Raw genomic sequence first — 26,603 nt, forward strand, 5'->3', positions numbered from 1 at the left:
CGTTGTCAAGAAAAAGAATGGGAAAGATAGGGTTTGCATCGACTTTACAGACCTAAATAAAGCATGTCCCAAAGATAGTTTCCCGCTCCCGCATATAGATCGACTTGTAGAGTCCACCGCTGGAAATGAGCTGTTAACGTTCATGGACGCCTTCTCGGGTTATAATCAGATAATGATGAACCCCGACGATCAAGAAAAGACGTCATTTATCACAGATAGAGGTATCTACTGTTACAAGGTGATGCCTTTTGGTTTGAAAAATGCAGGAGCGACTTACCAACGGTTGGTGAACAAAATGTTTCACAATCACCTCGGGAAGACTATGGAAGTCTACATAGATGATATGTTGGTTAAATCGTTGAAGAAAGGAGATCATGTTAAGCATTTGGAGGAATGTTTTGATATTCTCAATAAATATCAAATGAAGCTGAACCCGGCGAAGTGCACATTTGGAGTCCCATCCGGGGAATTCCTTGGTTATATCGTGACAGAAAGAGGGATTGAAGCCAATCCAAATCAAATTAACGCCTTTCTAAACATGCCATCTCCGAAAAACTTCAAAGAAGTACAACGGTTGACTGGGCGGATTGCGGCCTTGAATCGTTTTATCTCGAGGTCAACAGATAAGTCGTTGCCTTTCTACCAAATTCTAAAAGGGAACAAAGGATTCCTTTGGGATGAGAAGTGTGAAGAAGCTTTTGGGCAGCTTAAGGCATACTTAACCACTCCACCTATACTGTCCAAACCGGAAGTGGATGAGCCAAACGAACATCCCGAACCGGAGCCACGGATATTTCATAAAGTTGACCAAATTCTGGCTAAAGACTGGGGGGCTGACTGGAGGGAGCCAATAAAGCACTACATCACGACAGGCGAACTCCCGAAGAATAAATGGCAGGCCAGGAAAATGAAAGTCGTTAGCGCGAAATTTTGCCTATCAAAAGATGCGTTATATAGGCGAGGAGTTAGTGACCCTTACCTATTATGCATTTTTGGGCCCGAAGTCGAAATCGTCATGAGCGAAGTGCATGAGGGATTATGTGGAAGTCATTCATCAGGAAGAGCTATGGCTTTTAAAGTTAAAAGAATGGGGTACTTTTGGCCCACTATGATCACAGATTGCGTTAAGTTCGCCCAAAGATGCAAGCGCTGCCAACTCCATGCACCATTAATCCATCAACCGTCGGAGTTATTCTCCTCCATTTCCGCCCCATACCCGTTTATGAGGTGGTCAATGGACATCATCGGACCATTGCACAAATCAACTCGAGGTGTACAGTACCTTTTAGTCCTTACGGACTACTTTTCGAAGTGGATTGAAGCTGAGGCGTACGTTGGTATCAAGGATTCGGCGGTGAAGACCTTTATTTGGAAAAACATTATATGTCGACATGGAGTTCCGTACGAAATAGTCACTGATAATGGACCGCAATTCATTTCACACGAGTTTGATGCCTTTTGTGCGGACTGGGGAATTAAAGTTAGTTATTCTACTCCAAGATATCCGCAAGGAAACGGTCAAGCCGAAGCCGCGAACAAGACGATATTAAGCAATCTCAAGAAACGCTTAAGTCATCTAAAGGGAGGATGGTATGAAGAACTCCAACCCGTCCTGTGGGCTTATCGTACAACCCCTAGGCGACCTACAGGAGAAACTCCATTCTCTTTGGTTTATGGCATGGAAGCGGTAGTACCAGCTGAACTCAATGTGCCCGGACTTCGTCGAACAGAAGCACCGTTAAATGAGGAAGAAAATTCAGCAATGCTTAACGATTCACTGGATACCATAAATGAAAGGCGTGATCAAGCTCTAATTCGGATCCAGAATTATCAACAGGCAGCAGCCCGGTATTACAATTCTAAAGTTAAAAGTAGGCCGTTTTTCGTGGGAGATTACGTATTAAGACGCGTCTTTGACAACAAAAAAGAAGAAGGTGCTGGAAAACTTGGTATTAATTGGGAGGGACCTTACATTATTACCGAGGTGGTTCGAAACGGCGTTTATAGGTTAAAAGACCTAGAAGACAATCCAGTCAAGCGACCTTGGAATGTGATCAACTTAAAGAAGTTTTATGTTTAAAAGCTACATGCATTGTTTATGTACATGAACTACGATTTGGCTTGATCCCGAAATGGGTACGTAGGCAGCTCGAAAACGAGTTCAGCTATTAATAAATTTTTTTTTTTATTTCTTTATTAAAGGAAAAAGGTTCGGCTATGCGAACATACAAGAGATTGGAAATAAAGCGTTTATAAAAAAAAAAGAAGACGGAGTGTCCCTCATCGTACACTTCGAACTACGAAATCCTCGTTGACGAGCAGAACACTTCAATTCCTTGACCAGCAAGATCGAGGATTGACATCATGCAGTCCGGAATTCGAGCAAAGTCAGAAATTCCAAGCTCAATCCACTCTCCGGGGTGAGATTCAAGGATGTGAAGATTTCTTGACACCGTAGTAAGCCTGCGTTGCATCCGGTTAATCCTCTTCCGGAGCCTCCTCTTTTCCGACATAAGCTTCCGGTGTTGAAGTTCAAGTGCCTCTATGAACGCCATCGCTGTTCCTTGGTCTCTGATTGGGAGATCCCTGATCAAAGCACATGGGGCTCGGATCTGAGATCTCGAGAAGCCGCGAAGTGGAGAAGGCTGCCTGTTTGGCTCATTTTGAACATCTTCATTCATCATTCCGATTCTGGAGAAGTCAGGCATAGATTCTGAACAGCGAAGATTGAACTCCATACCTGCTAAAATGAAAAGAAGGGTGAGAAGTAAAGAGAAATTGAACCTATAATTTATAGGAACCCCATATCCTTAGCAAGCTGCGGATTTTATCCAAGGAATGGAGTGATTCGCGGAGAGATTCATGCCCTCGAACGGATCCTGCATTAAAAGACGCATCTCCAAGAATATTTGGAAAGAAAGGAAAGTAGCAAATATTTCCATAAATAAAAAGGGGCCGAAGCCCATTACGAGTTTTAAAAAAAAAAAGAGAAGAAGTGAAGAAATTAAAGAACATTTATGGGAGAGGCTCAGGAACAGGCTCCTTCATCGCCGGTTTAGTCTTCGAAGTGGACGCCTTGTTTTTGGCATCCACTTCGGAACGATCCCGAATGCGTTTCCGGCAGTTGCTGGCCTCCTCCTCCAAGTCCTCTTCCTCTTCACTATCGGATGGAACGGCGAAGACTGGGGCGTTCACGGGACCCGGGACTCCTCTAGCACGGAGATACATCCGAAGCATCTTCGGGATCTCAGCAACGGAATCGAAGTTCCGCCACTCTCATTGAAAGGGATCACTCTCCAAAGCCCGTATCTTCCTCTCCACCCGAGCAATGCGAGCCTCGAGTGTCTGCCTTTTGAGGCCCAGCCGCTGCCTCTCTTCACATAAGCGACGGTGCTTGTCGGCGACCTAGCATAAAGATGAGTGAATAAAATGAAGCAAAAAGTTTTTGAGTCAAAAACTTTAAATATTTACCTTGTCGATGAAGTCGCAAGCCTCTTTCTTCTCCTTTGAAGGGAAGTGAAAGACGGCGTGAGGAAAGAGAACGCCGGCCGGTTCAAATCCGTCGCCGGACAAGAAAAGTGGGCTGCCGGGATTGATGGGGGCTACTCCTTCGTTTTCCATTCTTAAAGTATTTCTCAAGTAAGATTCTAAAGCCATGCTTAAATAAAGCTTAGAAGTATGTAAGCCTTTATTTATAATAATTTAGGGTTTGTCTTGGAACCATAAACCTAATAATGGTAGTGTGCCCGAGTGGTTTAAACCATTTTTGGAAATCAAGAAAAAAAGCACTTTTTGCATTAAAGACGAGCCGTTTTCCTTACTTATAAGAAGGGAAAGCGCAACCGTCGCATTAACTACAAAAGTTTCTAAGGCCCAAGCCCAGTAAGTTTATCGAGTTGACTAAACCCGAAGAGGGGAACTCGCTTAAGCCGAGCTCAGTTCTCGCATACTAAAGAGAAAGGTCTGATCAGCCTAAAAATCTCAAAAGCATTGCCACAAGGCCACAAAAGGTTAAAAAGCGGACTTTGCAAACCCGCATATGATTTTAACCAAACCCCCTTGGGTCACAACCTAGAAAGGTTTAAAAGCCTCCTCAGGCAAATATCTTGAAAAAATAATAAAGCTTCCTTAGGCCAAAAACAATAAAGCCTCCTTAGGCCAAAAATAAATTAAGTCTTAAAATTAAAGGGACAATCCCCAATTTAAAGTGGACGCAGCCACTACGGAGTGATCTCCACCCCGGACTCCGGCTCAGTAACCAAAGTTTCATTCACCTCCTTGACTGGTGCTTGATCAGATGAAGCTCCCTGACCACCCTCCGCGGTACAACCAACCTCCGGAGTGACCTCTGGTACCATAGGAGCTGCGGGCGGGACAACGTCTTCCGTCTCACTTGAACCTAGAAATAATGATTCCAGTCAATCAAAGGTACAAGGTAAGAAAAAGGTAAGCCACAAGATGCAAGCGTTACCTGCCCAGTCTAAACCCGATTCACTGATAGGAGGTGATTCAGTAAAGAATGCCTCGAAGTCAAGTGGGTTGAAGGCCGAAGTGGGAAGAGCTGCTAAGCGACTCCTTTTTTCAGAAAGGTTAGTCGACAGTTCGGTCCTTTCTTGCTCCTCGGAGAAATCTGCTTCATGGATTTGGTCCAGCGGAATCAAGTTGCTTTCGTGCTCCTTGATGTCTGACTCCAAGTCCGACCTAGCCTTCTCAGTCTGCATGAATCGGATGGCCCCTTGGATCAACTCCATCCCGCGTCCCTTAACCTCTTTTCTGGCTTTTGATGCCGACCTCGCCAACTCGGAGTCACGCAATTTGGCAATCGCCTTGCACTTCGCGTTAAGCTCGATGAGTTGGGTGTTCAGGGAATCAGCGTTTGATTCGGACTCTTGAAGCCTACCCTGAACACCAGAAAACTCTTCCTGGAGCTTGAAGTTCTGGTCGTACTGACCCTGCAGCTCCCCCTTTATCTGCGCAAGCTCGGATGTTAAACTGTCGACCTTGTCCTCCAGATCATGCTTGGAGCCAGCAGAAGAATTGAGTTCAGCCTCAAGAGCTGAGAATTTCTTCTTCCACATATCAATCTCTTTCTCCCGTCCACTGACCAACCCTTCGTAATGTTCGATCATGTCGTTAAGTTCGCTATGAGCCTAGTATCATACATGAACCCGGGATGGCGAGTCAGTTCGCAGAATGGCAATACAATAAAAAAAAAGGGGAAGAAAACGGAACTAACCCGAGATGAATGATAAGCGTGAAGCAAATAGCGTTCACGAATTGCAGGGCGCCATTTGTTGAAATCTGGCAAGATCGAACCCGAACGGGTCTTGAAGCATCGGAAGACGCTTCCTTCTGTCTCCATAGCTGCGAAGAAGGAAGAATTGTAAAAATTGGAATTTTAATAAAGACAAAAAGTTTAAGCATGTGTAAATCACCAAACCTGAAAGCGATTTGACTTGAGGGACAAGAGCAGGCTTCAGTCTCGAGGAAGCATCTCGAGATTCAGAATCTCCACTTTTAGGGGATGCACTCCGAGCAGTCTTTTCGCTGACGGGCTGGGAAGAAGAAGACATGTCAACAGGTCGGGGAGGACCCATTGGTTCAGTAGAAGGGGAGGATCGAGGTGAACGGTCAGTCCGGGCCCTTGATTTCTCCCTTCGCGGAGACGAGTCATCACGGGACGACTTGTCCCTCTTCTTACGAACCAAATTCTTAAGTGGTTCGTTGCTGAAATCGTCTCGGGGAGGACGAGGAGAATCACGACGGGGAGACCGCTCCCTCCGAAGAGAATGCTCGTCGCGGCGCTCGCGACGAGGCGTTAACCTATAAGCAGCAACGGATCTGGCTCCCTCGGAGCTGTTGTCATCAACCAGCAGGGTCCTGCTGTAATCTTTTTTGTCAATGGCGGTTGCAAGGAACGCCTTGTTTTCATCACAAGCCTCTGCTATCGGCTTGGAGAGCTTCTTACGCTGGGCAGCGAGGGCCCGAGCTGACATTCCCTGAGTTGAGGGAGGAGGCGGAAGACGATGAAGTAGATTGGGGGGACTCATCCTGAGTTTCCGGTTGGCCTCGACAAATCGGTCGAGGGTAAAAGAATTCCAAAGGGTTTCCCCTTCAAGGATTGTTTTGAAGAACTTGACAAATTCTTCAGTCGGGAGAGTTGAAGCGATGAAAGCTGCGAAATGAAACAACGAATTCGGTCAGTAAAAAATAATGATAAACAATACAGGAATATACGACCTAGTCTCTACCAGGTTTCGCAGACCACTTCGATGGGAGTACATCGGAAAGATTCCCAATCGAAGCAGGAGTTTTCTTAATCAGAAACCAAGGATGGTGCCAGTATTCATCCTTGTTCGGGAGGTGCGAGATGACGTTCCTATTGGCATTTGGATACGCCGAGAAGTACCCAGTTTTCTTTGATGAACTCCTCACGCTTAGGAGTTCATTCAGCTCGGGGACTCCGATGACGTAGCCAGCCTCCGCCGCAACGGTTATAATCCCGAGGATGGTTCGGAGGAGATTGGAGGTTAATTGGGGCAAAGCGATCTCAAGAGCCGCCAAGAATCGAACTAGGGCTTCGGGAAGGGGGAAGGTCAATCCGCAGCCCTTGAAGAAAATTTCGTAAACACAAAAGTAGCCGGCGCGGTGGTTCTCAGGAGATTCCGCAGGATCGGCTATTTGCGCCTCCGCTATAATTCCAGGAGGAATTTGACAAAGTCCCTTCAATCGCTCAAGGGATTGAAGAGTACAGGTGGATTTGTAATGAGGACCGGCGATGTCGTTAGGACGAGTGCATTCGTCATTACTAGAACGCCTCTCGTCGTAAGACGGAGATTCAGGTCTTTCAGAATCAGAAGTCATCGAATAAAAATGAAAAATTTAAGATCCGGCAGAGAGAGGTTTTTCGTGAAGAAGAAAAGAGAGAGTTTTTGATTAAAGTACAAAAGTAAAAGAAGAGAGTAATGGTGAAAAGAAGTTACCTCAAGCTAATGATGAAACCGCCTCGGAAGTTGTGTGGGAAGTGGGAAGGTTTTTCCCGTTTTAATAGTAATTAATCAATATACGGTCATAATGATGACAGATGTCACTCGGTTAAAAACGGATAGTGCCGAAATTAAAGGAGTAATGAGATTTTCGGCGGTAAATCAAAAAGATTCTCGAGCGCAATCTTTGGCCACTTGAGCATTTAAAGTCCTCCGAATTGGAATAGCACTTCGAAGAACTTGGGGGGCTAATTGTTGGTGTCGGATCCCGCACCAGAAGTACGAGATCAACCAAAGATTGCCACGTAATCAAGATAATGGCCCATAAAGGATGAAGCCCATTGGACCCGTGAGCTGAAGGGATGGTCGAAGTGGTTGTCACCGTTTCGAGAATCCGAAGTGACTGCACTGTGACACGAGTTCGGTGTGGAAGACACGGGAAAGTCGGTTCAAGGACACTTGGGCCAAAAGAGGCGAGGCCCATGAAGATCAGAGTCAACTCAAATTCAAACGTTGAGCATTAAAGCCGAAGAATCAAAACGGACACATTTAAGAAGAAATAATTGTACTTAATTGCTCATTTTAATGTCGTTTATCTATGTATAAATATAGAGGCCAATGGTCATGTAAAAGAGGACTTCCTCTCAAGAGAGAAATAATATAGCAATTCTCGTATCAATTTACAAGTTCTTACGTATTCATTTTTGTCCCTCAAGAATAATCTTTCCCACTTAACAAAATACTTGAGTGTGTGAATCCGACATCCACAAGGCAGACGACATCGTTTTGCTTATATACAATACCACCTCATCATCCTACGTGTCAACTGAGTTGTCGTTTTGTGTATATAAAATGCCACCTCGCCATGATACGTGTCAGCTGAGTCATCCTTTTTAACGGTTGACTAACGTCTGTTTGAATCAATATTGGTTTCAACTACAAACAAAAAGTATGTGTAATTAATTTGAATTTATTATGAGGTGGGGTTGAAAGAAGCATTGTCTCATTGTGTAGGTAGAAAAAAACACCATAGAAATAGTAAAAATTGAAAATGAAATACATCATTTACCTTTCAAAAGTCAGATAAATTTTCATGTTCAATAGTTAATGGATTTTTCTTATCTAACATTTTAGTAGAACAAATATGTAATATCAAGTATCTATTTTCAAAAATATATTTTTATGATGTAAATAAAGTGTAATAATAAACCAAAAGACGATGAACATTTCACATAGTCACAATGATCATATCACATATACTCTTTTACGTAAGATCTCTATATTCTATATATAACAAGTTTTAAAACATTATTCTTGAAAATTTTATAGTAGATTCTTTTGAGATATTTGAATGCATATTTTCTTTGATATAGTTTATTGTTTTAAAGACAATAATGATATTTTGAAACAAAACTAATTTCATACGTTTTTGATCAGACGCTGCACCAGCACAAATACATACCTCGATGCTACAACATGACTTCTCGGTAAGAAATCTTTACATAAGTCAATGAATTCTTCTTTCTTCATTTCTTCCAACGATGAATTAGCGCTCTGCAAACGACCCTCTACGCCAAAGAGTTGGTTTCAAACTCAATTTTAGGCTTCACATTTATTTGCAATGGAGTACCAGGTGTTAGTACTATCTTTTTCCCTAGTTCATATGGGATTTTAAATTCTCCAGTAGCCTCAAATATACTGATTATTTCTTTCAACTCTTCGCTTGAAATGTTTCCAGAACATACGCCTACAACCTGCAAAGTGAAATAATTAAAATTTGAATGGATTTGAAGAGATGGTTAATAAACAATTTAAAAAAACAAACAATTGCTAAAAATGTAATTTACCTCAGAGAGAAAATTGAAGTGTTTGACATCTTCAAAAGTGATACTCTGCAACACCTTGAATTTATTATCCAAGGTAATGTTACCTTCTATAAGGACATTGGACAACAATGTAGAAGCTTGTTGAACAATATCCCATGAAGTGAACTCTCTCTGCATTTTATCCATGATATTCTGTAATATAAACATATACAAAATTAAACACAGAAAATGGTAAATTATGGGATTTGGGAAACGAAAAAGCATATTGACATACCTCAAAGAATTCTTCCTTGGGAATAAAAGATTTAATTCTCTTCCAAATTTCTGAAATAAAATCTTGAACTTTTCTTTAAAGCCTTCAAACCTCAGCTCCACGATGTTATTATCCCCAAATGCTAAAGAAGTATTGATATACACATCTTCCCCCTGAAATACAAAGATAGAATTAATAATTTCGTAACAAAATATAAATAAAACTAATAAACTTAAATAGACTCACCTTAAATAAGATTGCACTTAAGTCTTCTTTTATCATCTCAATGATAATGAGAGCTCTCATATGGGCTTTAATATCAGAGACATTTGTGTAAAGGTTGAATGAAGCATTTGACAACAAGGCCGACCTGTCTTCTCTATGAAAAAGCTTGCTTGACACTTCATTCAAGCAAATATCAAAACGAGTATCACCATTAACATCATCTTCGTCCCTTAAACTGATAAGTTTAATCTCCTCAAAAAACAGCGAAGGCATGAACTCGTTAAGGGGCGGTAAAGATAGAGAAGGATCTCCAATATCCTTGTTCTGCCATCTGTCGATATAATGAGCTGGAATCTCCTCTACTTTGTATTTGGCATGGAAGTAGGGTACTGTTTGAAACTCTATACAAAGAGAAGGATAAACTGGTTTAAGTTTGTTTCAAATAAATGTTTCAAGAAAAGCTAATTGAATGGCTTAGAAAAAAGTCTACTCTCATATTATGTGGCGTTAAATTTTTCAGTTGCTCTTGCTCTTCTTGTTCACCAAAACCATACCAAAAGTCCAGACTAAGTGCATGCTTCGTTGGTCCCTTCAACATATTAACTGAAAGAGATGATCAGGATTAGAAGCAGACGATGTACAAGACTTGAAAAGAAGAGAAAAACATTAACTAGGGGAAGACCTGCAAGACCTTGTGCAAAGAGACATGGATCACCCAGATCATATTCCAAACCATAATACTTCATTTTTAATGTAGTAGTATACTCATCAATGAGTTGTTGAGAATGACGATGGACTCTCAAAAGATTGAAATACTGATATACATATGCCACCAGTTCATATCTCTGCCAAAAATAAATGCAAAATAATTTGTTAATATTTTATGCAAAAGTAGGATTGTGTTTGAAACACTATACAAAGCGAAAGATAAACTGGATTAGTCATGTATTTTTTTCTTGGATTTTTTGTTCTAATCCTTTCAAATACCACATTTAGAGGTGTGATTGTTTTGTTCTAATATTTGTACTAAAAATGTATCCAAAATCTCTCCAAATCTATTTATAGTAGATTTTTTAAAAGAAATTGTATACTTTGAATAACAGCGGATTTGATATGATTTTCATAAATTTTTGATTGAATAACAAGATATTTTGAATTATTTATAATGATTTTACATAAATTTTAGTTTCAATAACATGAAATGTGGGAAGAGATTTTAAAATAAATGATTGAATAATATGTGCTTTTAACAAAAAAAACAAAATATTCAAAAATCTTTTTTTATATCAAATCTTTTTTTTTAACTTATTATTCATTCAGATTAATTTAATATTTTTCTTATTCAATGAATGCTATTTTCGGATTTTTCACCCATGTGTGCTATTTTGTTTTCTGTAAAAGTTGTTCTTGGACTATCTAAAAGAATTGCTCTAGTTTTATTAGTTCAAGATATTAACCTATTGAAATGGTTTTTTTTTTTTTTGGGTCGTCAATGACCTATAGAAATGGTTTAAGAACATAATATACTAAATAAATATGTATAATGGAGGACTGTTTTGTAGTTTTCCCGAAAAAAAACCAGCAAATTAACAAATTATAGGCCCAAAAGAAAAACGAAAATAGTTCGGGTATGGTAGTATGGGCCAGATTGTGAGTTGAAAATTATAAACCTGGAAGCTCCAACGCCTCCAAACAACGAAACAGTTTCTTTGGGAATAAATCCTCAAAATATTTCAGGTTTTCTTTACTAACTTTTTTGAGTGTAAATGAGTTTGGTAAAATCCCAAGCATACCATGTAAAAAGAGAGAATCTGTCCCTATTTGAAAATCTTTAAAACATTCCTTGATAACATACATCAAAAAAAAAAAAAAAAAAAAACAGCTTTTCTTTGAATAAAAAGCTCAAAACTTTAATAACAACTAATATGTCTGTCTCTCTCTAGTCTCTACTCTTTTCAACCACTTCAGTCACAAATCAGCAATATCCGACTTTTGGTCTAGAGCTCATCGTGAGATTCATCATCCTCATCTGTTGAAGCTGATTCACCTCCCGGTGCCCCACCCGACTTTTGGTAAACCGCAGTGATGATCGGATTACAAACAGCCTCGACCTCCTTGAGCTTCTCATCGTAATCTTCTTTCTCTGCATTCTGGTTTTCATCGAGCCACTCGAGAGCATCTTTAGTCGCGGCTTCGATCTTCTCCTTGTCATCTGCCTCCAATTTGTCTGCAAGCTTGTCCTTGTCGTTCACTTGGTTCTTCATGTTGTACACGTATGTCTCCAGGCTGTTCCTTGCATCAATCCTCTCCTTTACCTTCTTGTCTTCATCTGCAAACTCCTCTGCCTCCTTCACCATCCGTTCAATCTCTTCTTGGCTCAGACGTCCCTTCTCATTCGTGATTGTGATCTTCTCTGATTTCCCACTTGCCTTGTCCTCTGCTTTCACGTTGAGAATACCGTTGGCATCCACTTCGAATGTGACTTCGATCTGAGGGGTACCCCTTGGAGCTGGTGGGATTCCATTGAGGTCGAATTTCCCGAGCAGCCTGCAGTCTTTGGTGAGACTTCGTTCACCTTCAAAGACCTGGATGGAGACAGTGGTCTGCTGGTCTTGGTATGTCGTAAACACCTGAGATTTCTTGGTTGGAATGACCGTGTTTCTCGGGATCAGCTTTGTCATCACTCCTCCGACAGTCTCAATACCCAAAGTGAGTGGCGCAACGTCCAGAAGAAGGATATCTGAATTTCAAATACACCACATTTAGACACAACATTTAAACTAAAACAATCATGACATTTATACTAAAAAGACAATAATCAGCTATACGTAGCAGAGTAACATACCTTTGGTTTCATCACCACCTTCTCCGCTCAATATACCTCCCTGAACGGCAGCACCATAAGCAACAGCCTCATCGGGGTTCACACCCTTGTTTGGCTCTTTCCCTTCAAAGAAGTCCTTCAATAGTTGTTGTACTTTTGGGATCCTAGTACTTCCACCAACAAGTACAATCTCATCGATCTGGCTCTTCTGTAGACCAGCATCATCCATGGCCTTCTTCACAGGTCCCATTGTCTTTCTGAACAAGTCATTGTTTAGCTCCTCGAAACGGGCTCTGGTGAGTGGCTCAGAGAAATCAGTGCCATCGAAGAGGGACTCAATCTCAACACGGACTTGGTGCTGGCTGCTAAGAGCTCTCTTGGCTCTCTCGCATTCCCTTCGGAGCTTACCCAGAGCCTTGTAGTCCTTGCTGATGTCCTTCTGGTGCTTCTTCTTTATCAGCTTGATGAAGTAATCCATGACCCTGTGGTCGAAGTCCTCACCTGCGCAAATCACACAGCAAAACATGTTAACACAAAAACCATATATATATATGCCTCTGGCACAGAATCCAAATGCGTATTACAATGTTCGTTCTGCCTAATGTATAATCTATAATATGCATTGTTGTTATTAAAGGCGATGAATATCAGACAATGCATTTAAGGTAAAGGTTAAGTTACCTCCCAAGTGGGTGTCACCATTTGTGGAGAGAACCTCAAACACTCCATTATCAATGGTCAAGACACTGACATCAAAAGTACCACCACCAAGGTCAAAGACAAGGATGTTCTTCTCACCACCCTTCTTATCCAGACCATAGGCAATAGCAGCAGCAGTGGGTTCGTTGATGATTCTAGCAACATTGAGCCCAGCGATAACACCAGCATCCTTTGTGGCCTGCCTCTGGGCATCATTGAAGTAAGCTGCACAGGGGAAACAGTAAGAGGTCAAATCAAGCAAACAAACATACATAAAGAAGAGAGTTAAGCACACAATATAAAGTTAACTGAAGCTCACCTGGAACAGTGACAACAGCGTCCTTGATTTTCTTGCCAAGGTATGCTTCAGCAGTCTCCTTCATCTTAGTAAGAATCATGGCACTGATCTCCTCAGGAGAGAAAACCTTGGTCTCACCATCCTTGATCTTGACTTGAATGTAAGGCTTGCCTTCCTTGTTCACAATCTTGTAAGGAACAAGTTTCATGTCTTTCTGCACCTCTTTGTCCTCGAATCTGCAATGTAGAAAAGGAAAGACATAAACTTTAATGCAAGATTCCACGAGAAAAGACAAGACAGAGACCCAAAAAGCAAAGGAAAATGTAATTTACTTTCTCCCGATCAATCTCTTGACGTCGAAGACAGTCCTCTCTGGATTGACAGCCGCCTGATTCTTAGCAGCTTCACCAATCAACCTCTCGGAATCGGTGAAACCCACCCAGGAAGGTGTGATACGGTTTCCTTGGTCATTGGCAATGATCTCAACATGGCCATTTTTGTAAACACCAACACAAGAGTAAGTGGTACCAAGATCAATTCCTATAACAGATCCCAACTTCGTAGCCTCTTCTTTAGCAATTGAAATCGCAAAAAGACATCCTGAAGCCATAATTCCAATCGTCAATAAAATTACCATAAGGCAAAACACAGATATACTATCATATTACGCTCTAACACTAACAGATCACTATCCAAAACTTCCAGCCAATGCTCAAGCAGAAAGCAATGTAGATAATAGAGTTATATATATCCCAATGCACTATAAACTTCACAGCAAGAACAGATCTAATCAGAAAAAAACAAAAACATTATAGTTATCAAATTCACGAAACAACGAATCGTCACATCAGATTTTGATTATTCGCACCAAAACTCGATCCAGTAACATTCACGAAATCTGTGATCTAAGAATCTAGAACAACTCAAGCAGAAACAAAAAAACATACATAGATACAGATCCAGGCTTGATCTAAGTAATATATGAATCATTCTCACCTAACAAGAAGATCGCAAGCACCAACGAGTCGCGTGCCATCTCCAATATCCTTCGTTTATCTCTGAGCTGATGAGTTTCTTCTTTATTAATGTTGGGTTCGAGAGGTCGCGTGGAGGCTTTTAAAGGTTCAGTGACCCGAAGAAAGAGAGAGAGCCCGTGTCATCTTAGATGACGTGGACCAATCAGTTAATAACATGTGTATGGTAAACACATGGAATGCGAAGAAAAATACGCCATGTCATCTTAGATTATATGAACCAATCATATCACGACATGTAGAACACCGTCCAATTAGATCTCTGATCTTGCGTTGGATTCATCTTGACCGTTCGTTCCTGATAATGGGCCTCTTTCCTTTAATACACGTTCTAATTTCTAAAGCCCAATAGAACGCAGGCCATATAACCCATTCATTGTTGCCCAATATTAATTAATCCTGATCATTTTGTTTGATAAGATCGAATCATTTTTAGAATAAAATCAGAGATCGTACTTGCTTTTAAAAAATCTGTAAAATATGTGATGAGTGCTTGTGGGTACAAAGAAAAAAGACGAATAAATTAGCCTTTATGGGTTTGGTAAAGGTTTTGAAAGAGATATAAACAAAAGAGGAGAGATATGAATCATTCAACTTTTATTAATTAGGAATATATCAAATTATATGGTGCTCTTCTCCATTATCACTGCCACTACCCTAACCAGCCTCCCCTATGTATCATTCAGTAGTCCATTTATATTTATTTCCTATAAAAAGATATGATCTATGTGGTGATATCATGGCTCCGATATGTAATGATTAAATTAGCAATAAGAATAAAAAAAGACTTTATATTAAAATCAAGTAAAGATCATCTCAAATAGTACCAATAAAACAAGCGAAATGTAAATGTTTATCTATGTGTACGTTTCGTGTATATTTGTTAAATTATAGGAGCAAACTAAAGCAAATTGAGAGACATGATGAATTGAGGTGACAAAAGAGGATCCATAGTGCACCAAGTTGACTTTGATAATTCATTTGTTGGAAAAAACTATTATTATATTTTATATGTAACTAATTATAACATATATTCCTATAAATTTACAATTATAATTATCCATAGCTTTTGATTGTGTTTCCAAAATGAATAACAACCTTTAATCACAATGTCATCTCCACCTCTTGCTTCTATATAACTCATCTCATATGTCTCTATAAAATCCCACAATACTTATGTCTTGCTAAAGAAAAAACAAATATGAGCTATAATACAAAGTTAGTAGTTCTCATGTTTCTTATTTTCACTATCACCTCTACTGATGTATCAAACGCTACCCCTCGTCATTTTGTGAATCTCAGGTCGGAGAAGGTAAATTTTCTTTCCTTTCCGTTTTTTAATATACAATATACTCAATTTTTGTATCTTATATGATATCATGATTCGCGTATCACAGTTCATAAGTTGCTATTTGATCATATGTATATATAGAAACTTAGTTTGAGATAAACATTAATGGATTATACTACACATTGCTTCTAAAACTATATAAAAAATGATTGTCAAAAATGGTTACTTAATGGTCTGTTAACGTTGTGTTTTGCTGTGTGAGATAAAGTAAACACGAGTCTTTACCCTACTTTTGATGCCAATTTTCCATGCTTTATGATAGTGATTAGAAAGTTTTAACTTCGGATTGTTAACTTTTTGAACAAAAAAGGGTATTGATGATGTTAAGGAGGGTAGCGAAATAAAGGAGAGGGAGCTTGTGGAGTTTCATCTAGACTATGCACGAACAGGAGCCAATCAAGATCATGAACCAGGGAAAGGAAAACCATAAAAGCAAACTTAAACCATTCATAAAATAATGAGCTTCATTAAACGAATAATATATTTACCAATCAAAACAAAAAATACCATGCATGTATACATATATGATGTAATGGACCAAGCTTTAGGGAAATATTACAGTAATAAATGAAAAAGATACGTATGCATGCATATGACTTTAAGTTTTTATCATGTGAGTCTTTGTCTCATTGACATTAAGTGTCATGTTAAGTATTCGTTTGTTATGTGACATTAAGTTCTTCTTCGACTGATCTCAAGTCAACACCACCATCTCCGATCTAATACCAATAAACTCAACACTGCCTCACCATCACCGTGGAATGGTCTCGGTCTCTATTGTCACTCCAGTCCGCGGCTTCTTCATATCCGACTTCGTCTAGTGGATCATAATGCTCACTCTCTCTTTGATGTGGTGGCTCAATTGCAACAACAAGGATCACCTATGGTAGCTCTGCCTATCTCCTCTCCCTCTTTACGGACCAAGACGAGACATTGAAATCTAAGTTCACAAACGGCTGCGGCAAGCTCCGACAACAACAACGTATTCAGCAATCTTGACCATCAAACCTTTCTCTCTTTTACCTCTTTTTCTTTTATGGTCATTCCCCTAAATTATTCAAAATTGGTCACTTATGTTAATTTTGAAATCAATTCACTCTACGTGACAGGCTAAGTCACATACGTAAATAATAACAATTATTATTATTCCAATCAACATCTATTGATGTGGAGAAGTGTGCTTTTATACATCTTAAAAAAATAGAACACTAAAACTTCTCTTCTAAAGAAACATGTTCCCACAAAGAAAAAAGGAACAAAACTCTCAGATCCATACAAGAAAGTTGTATACAAGTGAAGCATTGTCACAAGCACATCATAGTTGCCTCTGAGCTTTCGCATGAGCTCCCAAAGTTAAAAGTCACGTCATGTACTGAGAGCCTCAGTGTGTTCGCTTTCGCTGCAGACGTGTCGAGGCACTCGCTGAGGTCCGCATCGCATGAGACCGAGACCCATTCTCTGTCGTCGTCTAGATACTTGAGCTCAAACGCTGCCGTTTCGAGCTTCAGCCTCTTGGCCACTTGCTGCTTAAGTTCCGTAATGCTTACCGACTCTGGTGAGATCTTGAACCTGATGATGTCTTCTCTGTACGTTGCCTTTATACTCACGAGCTTATTGTGAAGTGTTGTTGGAGAAGCTGTATCTTGGCAACTTAAGTGTGTCCAAAAATTTGTTATGTTTTTAGAGCTACTGTCAGAATCGTCCAAGCCCGTTTGTCTGAATGGTTCTTGGTTGTGTGTTGGGAGCTGAAAACGCGTCTCGCAAATAAGACTTACTGTGAAACACGAGACAGATGAGAACAATGGTTATGAATCTTGAGATTTTTGCAGTATGAATAAATGTTGTTGTTGATGATGAAAGGCTTTAACTTACCTTTGCAAGAAGCACGCGAAGTTGATGAACCTGCACTGTCTTCTGCATCTCTGTTTTCGATTTTGACATCTTGGAGATTACTTAGGGGAGATGTAGAAGTTGGAGGGCAGTTCTTTGGTAATTGGTTTTCGATTGGATGGATTTGGTGAGGCCAAGGGCGAGGAGAGAGGGACGTTAAATTGAGTGACCCATCAGCACCTTGAACAGAGTCTATAACATGTTTAAGTCGTGTGAGAGATCGGTTCACCTTGTTGATTTTTCGAGATGGCCATCGTGAGATCCCGTGTTGTCGGCAAATGCGTTTCATTGTTGTTGGGCAAACTGGAAAAAGAAAGCACAAATTTTTTGAGTTTGTTATCAACGATTACAATTAATACACAAGGTTAAGAACATACCTCCGAGGCTCTTTGCTGCATCTTTTAGACTACCAGCAAAATATTGTTGAAGCACTTCTAGACTGATCGTTTTCTCTGTTTTCCCACGCTTCCTTTCTGATTTTTTCACTGTTTTGGCCTCCGGTATAGTATCAAGCGTTTGGAACCTCTCAAACCCATCATCAACTTCATTATTCTCCATAAGGTCAGAGTTTAAGTTCAGCTTCTGTTCGGGTGCGTTGAGCTCAAGATAATCCTTAGAGATTGGTGCTGGATGATGTATCCTGATAGGTTCAAGTTTCGAGTAAACCATTCCATCCTCCGAAGCTTCCACGACTTCAAGAGACATGTTGTTTTCACAAAGTTCAGTTTCAGAGACAACCTTGAGACTCGAATAGTGCTGCTTCATTGTCTGAAGCAGAGAACCCAATAGAAAATCTTGCTCACTCTTGTCTGTGATGGCTGGAGGAAGAAAAAATTCAAGAACGTACTCATCATCCCCCGTATATGTGCTCTTTAAGCAGACAGCGAAACAGCTCGTCAACTTGAACATGCGTGCATAGTGTACTAATGGGTAGTCGGTTTTGCAGAACCGAGTAACATCTCTACAGAAGCATAGATTTCCAGACTGAAACGCCCGCCCAGCAACACCTTGTCCCTTCTGCAGATGGTGTTCAGAACAAGCGTCTCTGAAACCCCAAACATGAGCATCCACAACATAAACCGCTAAATCACTAGTAGACATACATACTTTGCCCATACAGCTTCCATCGAAGCTCGAACAGCTTTTCTGAAAACCACCTCCAAAGGCTAGAACACTGCGATGCCTGCAAGGGACCCATGTCTGAGCTAAAGGCAATTTGTAGGTCTCGCACACCACAGTCAGTATCTCCAAAATCTCAGCTAATGCATTTTGGCGACCCTCGTTGCAGATCTGCTATAGGAGAAATCAAGAGGAAATGGAGATCAAAACGAGAAGGAACAGCACCAAATGAACTCAAGACAGTTCTTGAAAGTTTCTGAAAGAATACTCGAGATTTTTGACAATGGACTCGCAGATAACCTGAGTGGTCTCGTTGTTCAATATTTCCGAAGTTTTCAGATTCACGGCCTGCAACACAACAGAATACGCTAATGTCACCGGAAGATCAAAGGATACTGATAAAGAAGCCAAAAAAACAAAAAAAGAAGAAACAAGACCAAACCTCAAGCGCTTTACAAACTTTTTCAACCTCAGGAGCATAGTTAATCTTTGGAGAAGTCATAATAAGCTCGACAACTCCAACACAGAGCTGCCTGGATGGTTCAAAAACAGGCAAAGCCAAAGTTCCCTGAACATTATAGTGCAAGGCGTGACCAAGCCTTGAGAACTCTTTGCTGGAGTAATACTGCACATTAGGAGTCCACTCAGGTAACCTTTTCCTGAAAACGCGTCCGGGAAGCCCGAGCTCTCCGTCCCGTTCACCATCAAGGGAAAACATATACGTCAAGGAAACCATCCTGTATTGATTAAGGCCATTACTATTGGGACCAAGAACAAATGGCTGTCCTGAAGTTGTAAGAACATATCGTCCACGGTTTTTTACAGGCGCCCAAACCTGAGCAAGAACGTGTTGTTGTCCAGTAGATTCCTTGAAGTATCTAAGCGCTTGAGTCATCTTGGCTTTGATGGCACAGTAACTATCTGGATTCTCCAGCGGCATTATACCCCATAACGGAGAAGGAACCTGATTATTCTCCTCCTTGGTCATGGTTTCAGATTCAGAACCTGCATTTCGTTCGATTCTATAAATTACAGATCCAAATTCTACTAATCTAGCTAGATCAATGCAATTCCATATCCACTACATTATCCGAATTGGATTCTAGAATCTAAAGTTGCATAGAGAGAGAGCATGAAGACTTACCAGCGAGTAAGACGGAATAATCGGTGAAGCGAGTGGGAACTCCAGCGGCGGAGTAAAGTTCGCCGCCGACGTCTCCGGAAGCTTCGGAGAAGGACCAGAGAGGAGAGAAAGGTTGTTCGGAAGAAGAGAAAATGAGAGGAGACTTGAAATTTGAAGCAAAAGTGATCTGCTCTAACGGCCAAGAACCGCTGAGATCCAAATCGTCAAGTTCCATCAACAGCAGCAGGGAGATAAATTAGAAACAAAATCTCGTCAGAGGAAGTTTCGCCGGAGCTCCTTTGAAATCTCCGAGGCAAAGCAAAAAAACTCTGATTCAGCTTCTGAGAGGAAACATAATTAAGAGAGAAGAAATAAGAGGAGAAGACAAGTTGTAACATTATTTAAATCTTTTGGGATAAATAATAGTATATTATTTTGACATATTTGATTCCACGCTGTACCATTTTACCCCAACCACTAGAATATCTCCCCATTTCATGCAAATTCTTTATTTATTTTTTTTGGGACAGAAAGCATCAAATTTTTGTTGGAATCAATTATCTTTTGGTTATAGTATAAATTCTACGGCTATTTTACTATTCAAACTAGATCATCACCCGTACTAAAGTACGGGTTGAATTTTATTTATTACAAAATTTATATAATATATATATTAGAACTAAGTTTTAATATATTATAATAGTAAGTGAAAAAATATTAATTTTTTTGTCAGTCTCTATATACAATATTAGAATAAATATAGAATTTTTTCTAAAATACTCAATTATGGATAATTTTTTTTTTAAGATATGAAAACATAAAATAATTTTATTTTTTAAAAAGTAATAATTTTTGAACAATGAGTTAATTTATGTTAACAACCGCAAAATAGGATTGCATATATTTCAGTTAGATCAAATATTAAAATATCATAAATGAATCACATATAAAACATAGATTATTTTGAATTAATTAAGAAAATTAGCTATTATTTTGAATTAATTTAGAAAATTCTTTTTCAATTTATAATTCTTTGGTTGTTGAAATAGAGATTTGTTTGAGCTAATCTAATTACAGAATTTGTTTGAGATTTATAATTACGGAATTTACCAATTATTCGCATAATCGAATATGTTATAAACATATTTTTTAGTATATAATAATACCAAAATTAACCCGTGCGTGGAGTCTATATTTTTATTTTAGAATCACAATATTTCATTTTAAAATATTGCGTGCACAATCTATTATTCGTTAATTCTAAAATTGCTTGTGGAATCAAATTTTCAAATATTTAGAGGTGTCAAACCATATTTAAATGTTCTACACTATTTTTAATTATTCCAAATTAAAATCTTTAAATTTTTTTTGTAGTTTATAAAATTATGAATTTCAAAAAACAAATTATATGAAATTAAATATAACTATTCAAATAGTTATAAGGATCAAAACTCATTTCATCATATAATATATTATATTTAACCCGCTACCTATTATAAATATTTTTAAAAACAATCAAATTAGAGTATTTATAATTTTTAACTTTTTGAACTATTATGTATTGATGATATTCTCTAAAAATATCAAGTAAAACTTATTTTAAATGTTGCAAATTAAAATATTTAAATTTTTATTGTAGTATATAAAATTATACATTTCAAAAAAATAAATGCATGAAATCGAATATAAATATTCAAATTCTGACCCGTTGCTCAGTGGGAATTTTTGTTGACTTTATTTTTGTGTAAAAAAAATATATTACTCAAGTTTGAATTTTTGACCAGTTTAATTGTTTCCTTTATAGATTGAACAATTTATATGCGTTTTTAAAAATTCAAATCTTGGCATATGCAGAAAAAAAATTACTTTTTTTTTTATTATGTATATGATATGATGATTTATTTGTTTCATATTAAGATGAGAGGTGAAGTTTAATGATTAATAACAAATTAATATGGTAAGTTAGATATCAAATCTTATATGTTCATTTTGATTGGTCATTTTAAAAAAAATAACAAATTTTCGTTTTATAATTTAATTAAATTAATTAAATGACATAAATTAGTATTTTACTTATTTATCCTTAATAAATTGAATGAAATTTGTTCTAAAAGAAGATTTTTATAATGACATTCTTAAGTAAATTTTTACAAAAAGAAATGTTAGTTAAGGGTATCTTATAAAGTGTACTCCCCAAATAATAGTATAGGATCCTTTTTTAGTAATTTTGGTGGAAGTTTCTAAAAGTATATATATTGATATGGATTGACCATCTCTAGAAAATTAGCTTGACAAAATCGATATGCTGCATATGCATATGAATTTGAATTCAATCACTTTATTGAAAATGCATTGTTTATGACCGAGACGATTTTTTTGGTAAAGGTTTATTTAATCCTTTACCATTTTTATAATTACGATTTTTATGTAATCCAATATTATCACATTTCAATAAACAATTACTTGATTTATATCAATATATGTTGTTAAGACGTTTCTTACACGTCCAGCACCAAGAAAGTTGTCATAGCACATATTTTATGCGCCCAAAAGCTTTAAAAATATATAAAATTAAGACGTAATTAGGCACTAAGTGCTTGTTGTGGTGAGTAGAATAACAACGACTCCTATAATTAAATCGATAATAATGATGTTCTTAGCAAATAACAAAGCAATAATTGACAACAACGAAAAAACTTATGTTAAAACGAATCTCACTTTCGGAGATGAATAAAAAAGCTAGAAACCACTCAGCCACTTTCAACTACTTACCCAAAGTGGATCCTTACTTTGCAATACATAAATATTTATTAACAGTAACGTGTTTTCCTTGTGGGGACATCTAATCGTGATTATTCTTTCTTCTAATGATATAATAACTTCCCTAATTTGTTATTTAGCTGTTAATCAATATTTTAACCCCAAGGAAGGAGAAGAAATGCTTGCAACGTAAATCCCCACTTGTTTCAACTTGTTTGCCAAGTTGATGAGTGTTTGGCGATGGACAATTGTCTGTCCTTGTTCTGTAATGACTCTATCCTTCTTCAATCTTCCATATCCAGCTACACTTTAGAGGCTCTCCAAATCTATCCTTTTTATCCAAAACTAAACCAAACCTAAGCCAAATAATCAAACTGCACTGAAACATTCCACCGCAAACAAAACCGAAATATTTCGAACGCCTATACCTAGCTTTGAACACCCCTAAATTATGGACATCATGTTCAAGCAAAGCATCGAAGCAAGTATCCAAATGAAAACGAGTGAACACTAAACAATAGAATATAATGTAACAGGATATGGAAGAACAGATTGATATCGCAACAAAGTCTCATTGACCCGGAGAAAATACTGAATCGCTCAATGTCGGTCATTACATTATAACAACGTTTTAGGACCCGGAGATTTCCAGGAATATAATTGGAAGAGAAGAGACAAGCAGTGAGGAAAGTCGGATCTTACACGATACGCTCCAGTTCTCTGGCGTAGCTTAGAGTCTGGTTGATGAGTTGCAGAGACGGAATCTCTTTGCACGGTGCAGTTTCTTTGGCTTTCTGGAAGACAACAAACCCTTCCTTCACTTCCCAATCAGGGTGCTCCTATAAGATTTGATCAAATTTCAATCGCGTCAACGGTTCATGAAACTAAAAAAGATTCCAACACCTTGCACAAAAATGTTTTTTCTTTTACCTCTTTGACATAGGTTAAGAGTTCTTGATCAGAAGAGAACAACAACATCTGCCGGGCATCGCTGATAGAGACATAATCATAAGCTTTCTCGCTGCATCCAGCTATTTCATCTCTGATAATTTAGTCATAACAATAAAGAGGTGAGATACACGCGAGAAGACATAAGACTGAACAAATTCAGAAAAGGACGGACTCATTGATGCTACCTTATGGTCTTTGCCAAGAGATCCATGAAATAAACGTAAGTTGCATCAGGCGCGGTCTGTCTAGCACTCAACACACGGTTATAGGCACCCTCCATGAAGGACTGCTCAAGCTCTACTGCATGCTTGATGCAAGGATCCTCCAGTGTAGCTGATGAAAGTAATTCAAGTTCGGTGTGGAATTCAGCAATTCTATTTTGTACAAGCAGCCTCAGAAGGTTAAGACCCAGGATAAGATTCTCCTGTGGAGATGAGGGAATACGGTTCCTGGTGCAGAAGAAAAGAAGATATGTTAGAACAAAAAAGAAAACAATGCATCAAATTGAAAAGCATAATGATCAGACAGTTGGTTCTTTCTTCACCTGGCATCCACATAGTAAGGTTTCAACTGGAAGAAATCTCTCTCAAAAGCATCTTGATCCTCGGTTTTTACGCTTAGAACAACAGCATGCTCATAAATGTCCCCTAGAATTCACCAATTGTCAAATTTTTAGAAGGGGATAATCAATAAGAACAAAAAAATTACCAATAACTAAATCCAAACCAATGCAGCATTCAACAATTAATGTATACGCAGTAAACAGCAATCAAAAAGTTTACATCGTCCCGACAAACTAAAGAAGAGAATAATCTGATATAATCCCTCAGATTTTGTGACCCTTGGGTGGTATTAAGTATATAGTTAACAAATAAGTCATGGGAATAGACACATCCGAAACACACCATGCAATTGAAGGCAAAGCAAAAATCTAAACTTACTAGCAATAACTCAATGTAAACCCGACAATAAAAACAGAAACTTACTTGCAATAGTCAATTCCTTGGCTGCATTAGGTGAATTCTCGAACAATGGAGGAAGACTTGTGAATTTGGTAAGAAGAACCTGAAGAAAATAACATAAACCCACCGAAATCAGAAACTCTCACCAGTAAATAGTAAATCTAAACCAATCCCGACAACATGTTCTCTATACACAATAACAATCCCTTAAAGTAGAAAGTAAAAATTTCCGCAGCACTTAGCTCTACCAAAAGATCCGAAACACATTTAAATGCTAAAAATTCTCACTTGTATAAATCAAAGCTCTCATAGATTCAAACTCTTCCGACATAGCCCATCAATTTTCCTAAAGTTCGTTTGTTAAGCAGATATGCAAAGAAGTGAAATCGAAGCAAATTAGGGTTCAAAGAGAGAGAGAGAGACCTTAAGCTGAGACAACAGATCACTACAGGTATTGTAATCCTTCCTCGCAAACGCCGCCTTGAATCTCTCGAACTGCTGTGAAACTTCCGTTAGCTGCGGATCCATTGCTTGAGCTCTCTCTTTCTCTTCACCGGCGACGATTCTTTTCTTATAGATTTGATTGCTCCGAGAACTGGCTTGATCGCGAAGATAAAAAAACATGTCTTTACAAAAAATGGGCCTTTAACAGGCCGAATCAATCTAAAAAAGGCCCACAGTGTACAATAGCATTCTGACTAACGTGTACCATCATCATCTCTTATCCAAATTACCCTCATCGTCTCTTTGCTTTCTCCAAACTCTTGTGTTTACTTGTACTAAGCTCTCAACAATGGTTGCGTCTTCGCTATGTCTATCGAATTCCACAATTTGCCCTCTGCCTAATGTATCTTCGCAGCCGCTGCTCTCATTCTCTCACTCTCTCAGACCATTCATTTCCAAGTCCAAACCTATTTGTGCCTCGCTACAACAACAGCAGAAGAGAGATGGCTCTCAATTTGTGGTGAAATCTCAGGCTCTTGATTTCTCCGGAACTTTCTTTGAAGGTGGATTCGGGTCGGATGATGACCCGACTTCTCCTCCCGGGTCGGGAGTCTCAACTGCCCTTGAGGACAAACCGGAACCTCAGTGCCCACCTGGGCTCAGGCAGTACGAAACAATGGCGGTTTTGAGACCTGACATGTCTGAAGATGAACGGCTTGGTCTTACCCAGAAATACGAAGAGGTAATTAAAAAGTCTCCAAATTTACCTGTTTTTCTGTTTCATGTCAGAGGGAAAGTTAGGTAATTTGAGATGGGGTTCAATTAGAAACTGATCTTACTTACATTTTTCTGACTCGAAAATTTGTGTCATAGTATAGGTAAGAGATTCACTAAAAGTTGCATCTTGTGTCTGTTCTTACACGTTAATGACAAAGCAAGAGAAAATGGTTTCAATGTAGAGTTGATAGTAATTTGCAGCTATTGGTTTCTTATCAATTGAATGTTTGTGACAACTCATTGTTAAAATTGAAGTAAAGAGTTTAGCTTTCCAAGAGCAATCTCATCCTTCTGTGGGCTGTGAATTCTTTAAGTCTCAACCACTGGAAACTAGATAGGAGCCCTTAATGCACTTCTTAGTTATGTTTTACCTTAACATTTTTACTCAATTCTTGAAATTTCCAGATGATTTGATGCTCAAAACGAGCTAATACACAGTTATCATTTGTGGATTCTTTACGCTATATCACATGTTTAATCAAATCAGAATTCTTAAATTTGTGTCGGGTTCGAAGTAGTGGAAGTTTTTTACGTGGTACAGACTCTGAAAGATTTGTTATATCACTGTTTTTCTGGTGTGTGTGGCAGTTGCTTGTGGCAGGAGGTGGAATGTATGTGGAAGTGTTCAACAGAGGAGTGATTCCATTAGCTTACAGCATTAGAAAGAAGAACAAAGCTGGAGAAACCAACACTTACCTGGATGGAATCTACCTTCTCTTCACTTACTTCACCAAACCCGAGTCAATAACTCCGCTCGAGACCGTTCTCACTGCCGACGATGACATTATCCGATCATCTTCCTTCAAGATAAAGAAGAGAAAGTACAACTGAAGAGACCATGAACATTGTGTATGTGTGAAGAAAAAAGTCGGATTCTTTTTTTGGTTTCTTTGGAAGAACAAAAGTAAATCTATCTTTATTTGGCTCTGCTTCAATTTATCTTTTTTTATGCATTGCTCTGTTTTCTACTGTAACAGAGTGTGAGAAATTCTAAAGCTAAGTTTGAGAAGCATACTTCAAAAACAGAATATAAAATTAACACCAATTTGCCATATACAAACCATCATGACGGAATTCATAT

At 38.6% G+C, this 26,603-nt stretch overlaps 4 protein-coding genes and 1 long non-coding RNA gene across 8 annotated transcripts; 2 read left to right on the forward strand and 3 right to left on the reverse strand.

The window, feature by feature from the left end:
• Window positions 1–11,061: 11,061 nt before the first annotated feature.
• Window positions 11,062–14,213, reverse strand: LOC9323941 (mediator of RNA polymerase II transcription subunit 37a). Its single transcript, XM_002887832.2, has 6 exons — window positions 14,108–14,213; window positions 13,444–13,711; window positions 13,133–13,347; window positions 12,796–13,038; window positions 12,136–12,615; window positions 11,062–12,030 (listed from the first exon to the last, which is right to left on the reverse strand). The coding sequence occupies exons 1-6, from the start codon at window positions 14,145–14,147 to the stop codon at window positions 11,288–11,290; spliced, it is 1,989 nt and encodes a 662-aa protein (XP_002887878.1). The 5' UTR covers window positions 14,148–14,213; the 3' UTR covers window positions 11,062–11,287.
• A 944-nt stretch (window positions 14,214–15,157) lies between these two features.
• Window positions 15,158–16,166, forward strand: LOC110230983. Its single transcript, XR_002334081.1, has 2 exons — window positions 15,158–15,457; window positions 15,807–16,166. It is a non-coding gene; the product is annotated as an uncharacterized LOC110230983 (long non-coding RNA).
• A 457-nt stretch (window positions 16,167–16,623) lies between these two features.
• LOC9323942 (protein NLP6) lies at window positions 16,624–20,044 on the reverse strand. Of its 4 annotated transcripts, XM_021035441.1 has the most exons (7): window positions 19,650–20,026; window positions 19,341–19,510; window positions 18,948–19,242; window positions 18,806–18,853; window positions 17,764–18,676; window positions 17,369–17,689; window positions 16,663–17,270 (listed from the first exon to the last, which is right to left on the reverse strand). In XM_021035441.1, exons 3-7 carry the CDS (start codon window positions 19,239–19,241, stop codon window positions 16,801–16,803), a joined length of 2,046 nt encoding a protein of 681 aa, XP_020891100.1. In that variant the 5' UTR covers window position 19,242; window positions 19,341–19,510; window positions 19,650–20,026; the 3' UTR covers window positions 16,663–16,800. The 4 variants fall into 4 exon arrangements, with proteins under 4 accessions (XP_020891098.1, XP_020891100.1, XP_020891096.1 ...); XM_021035439.1 differs by having other exon boundaries at window positions 16,624–17,270; window positions 18,948–19,510; window positions 19,650–20,044; XM_021035437.1 differs by having other exon boundaries at window positions 17,764–18,679; window positions 18,948–19,510; window positions 19,650–19,994.
• Window positions 20,045–22,874: 2,830 nt separating this feature from the next.
• Window positions 22,875–24,898, reverse strand: LOC9323943 (26S proteasome non-ATPase regulatory subunit 8 homolog A). The gene is made up of 6 exons (XM_002887834.2): window positions 24,725–24,898; window positions 24,326–24,404; window positions 23,884–23,986; window positions 23,525–23,788; window positions 23,319–23,430; window positions 22,875–23,227 (listed from the first exon to the last, which is right to left on the reverse strand). Exons 1-6 carry the CDS (start codon window positions 24,827–24,829, stop codon window positions 23,087–23,089), a joined length of 804 nt encoding a protein of 267 aa, XP_002887880.1. The 5' UTR covers window positions 24,830–24,898; the 3' UTR covers window positions 22,875–23,086.
• An 82-nt stretch (window positions 24,899–24,980) lies between these two features.
• On the forward strand, window positions 24,981–26,528 carry LOC9323944 (30S ribosomal protein S6 alpha, chloroplastic). The gene is made up of 2 exons (XM_021034318.1): window positions 24,981–25,487; window positions 26,111–26,528. The coding sequence occupies exons 1-2, from the start codon at window positions 25,095–25,097 to the stop codon at window positions 26,351–26,353; spliced, it is 636 nt and encodes a 211-aa protein (XP_020889977.1). The 5' UTR covers window positions 24,981–25,094; the 3' UTR covers window positions 26,354–26,528.
• Window positions 26,529–26,603: the final 75 nt, after the last annotated feature.

The sequence above is a fragment of the Arabidopsis lyrata genome, assembly GCF_000004255.2.
Source record: "Arabidopsis lyrata subsp. lyrata unplaced genomic scaffold ARALYscaffold_2, whole genome shotgun sequence".
Classification (NCBI taxonomy): domain Eukaryota; kingdom Viridiplantae; phylum Streptophyta; class Magnoliopsida; order Brassicales; family Brassicaceae; genus Arabidopsis; species Arabidopsis lyrata.

What these genes read in the sequence shown, in the direction of transcription:
- LOC9323941 (XM_002887832.2), bottom strand. Translation starts at nt 14,147, where the DNA reads ATGGCACGCGACTCGTTGGTGCTTGCGATCTTCTTGTTAG. An exon ending in GCTTGCGATCTTCTTGTTAG is followed by an intron (nt 13,712 to 14,107) that starts GTGAGAATGATT and finishes TTATGGCTTCAG; the next exon opens with GATGTCTTTTTGCGATTTCA. An exon ending in CGCTGTTGTCACTGTTCCAG is followed by an intron (nt 13,039 to 13,132) that starts GTGAGCTTCAGT and finishes TCCCCTGTGCAG; the next exon opens with CTTACTTCAATGATGCCCAG.
- LOC9323942 (XM_021035437.1), bottom strand. Translation starts at nt 19,863, where the DNA reads ATGGAACTTGACGATTTGGATCTCAGCGGTTCTTGGCCGTTAGAGCAG. An exon ending in TGAACAACGAGACCACTCAG is followed by an intron (nt 18,680 to 18,805) that starts GTTATCTGCGAG and finishes TTTCTCCTATAG; the next exon opens with CAGATCTGCAACGAGGGTCG. An exon ending in TGCAGCAAAGAGCCTCGGAG is followed by an intron (nt 17,690 to 17,763) that starts GTATGTTCTTAA and finishes TTCTTTTTCCAG; the next exon opens with TTTGCCCAACAACAATGAAA.
- LOC9323943 (XM_002887834.2), bottom strand. Translation starts at nt 24,829, where the DNA reads ATGGATCCGCAGCTAACGGAAGTTTCACAGCAGTTCGAGAGATTCAAG. An exon ending in CCTTACTATGTGGATGCCAG is followed by an intron (nt 23,789 to 23,883) that starts GTGAAGAAAGAA and finishes CTTCTGCACCAG; the next exon opens with GAACCGTATTCCCTCATCTC. An exon ending in TCTTAACCTATGTCAAAGAG is followed by an intron (nt 23,228 to 23,318) that starts GTAAAAGAAAAA and finishes CAAATCTTATAG; the next exon opens with GAGCACCCTGATTGGGAAGT.
- LOC9323944 (XM_021034318.1), top strand. Translation starts at nt 25,095, where the DNA reads ATGGTTGCGTCTTCGCTATGTCTATCGAATTCCACAATTTGCCCTCTG. An exon ending in TTACCCAGAAATACGAAGAG is followed by an intron (nt 25,488 to 26,110) that starts GTAATTAAAAAG and finishes TGTGTGTGGCAG; the next exon opens with TTGCTTGTGGCAGGAGGTGG.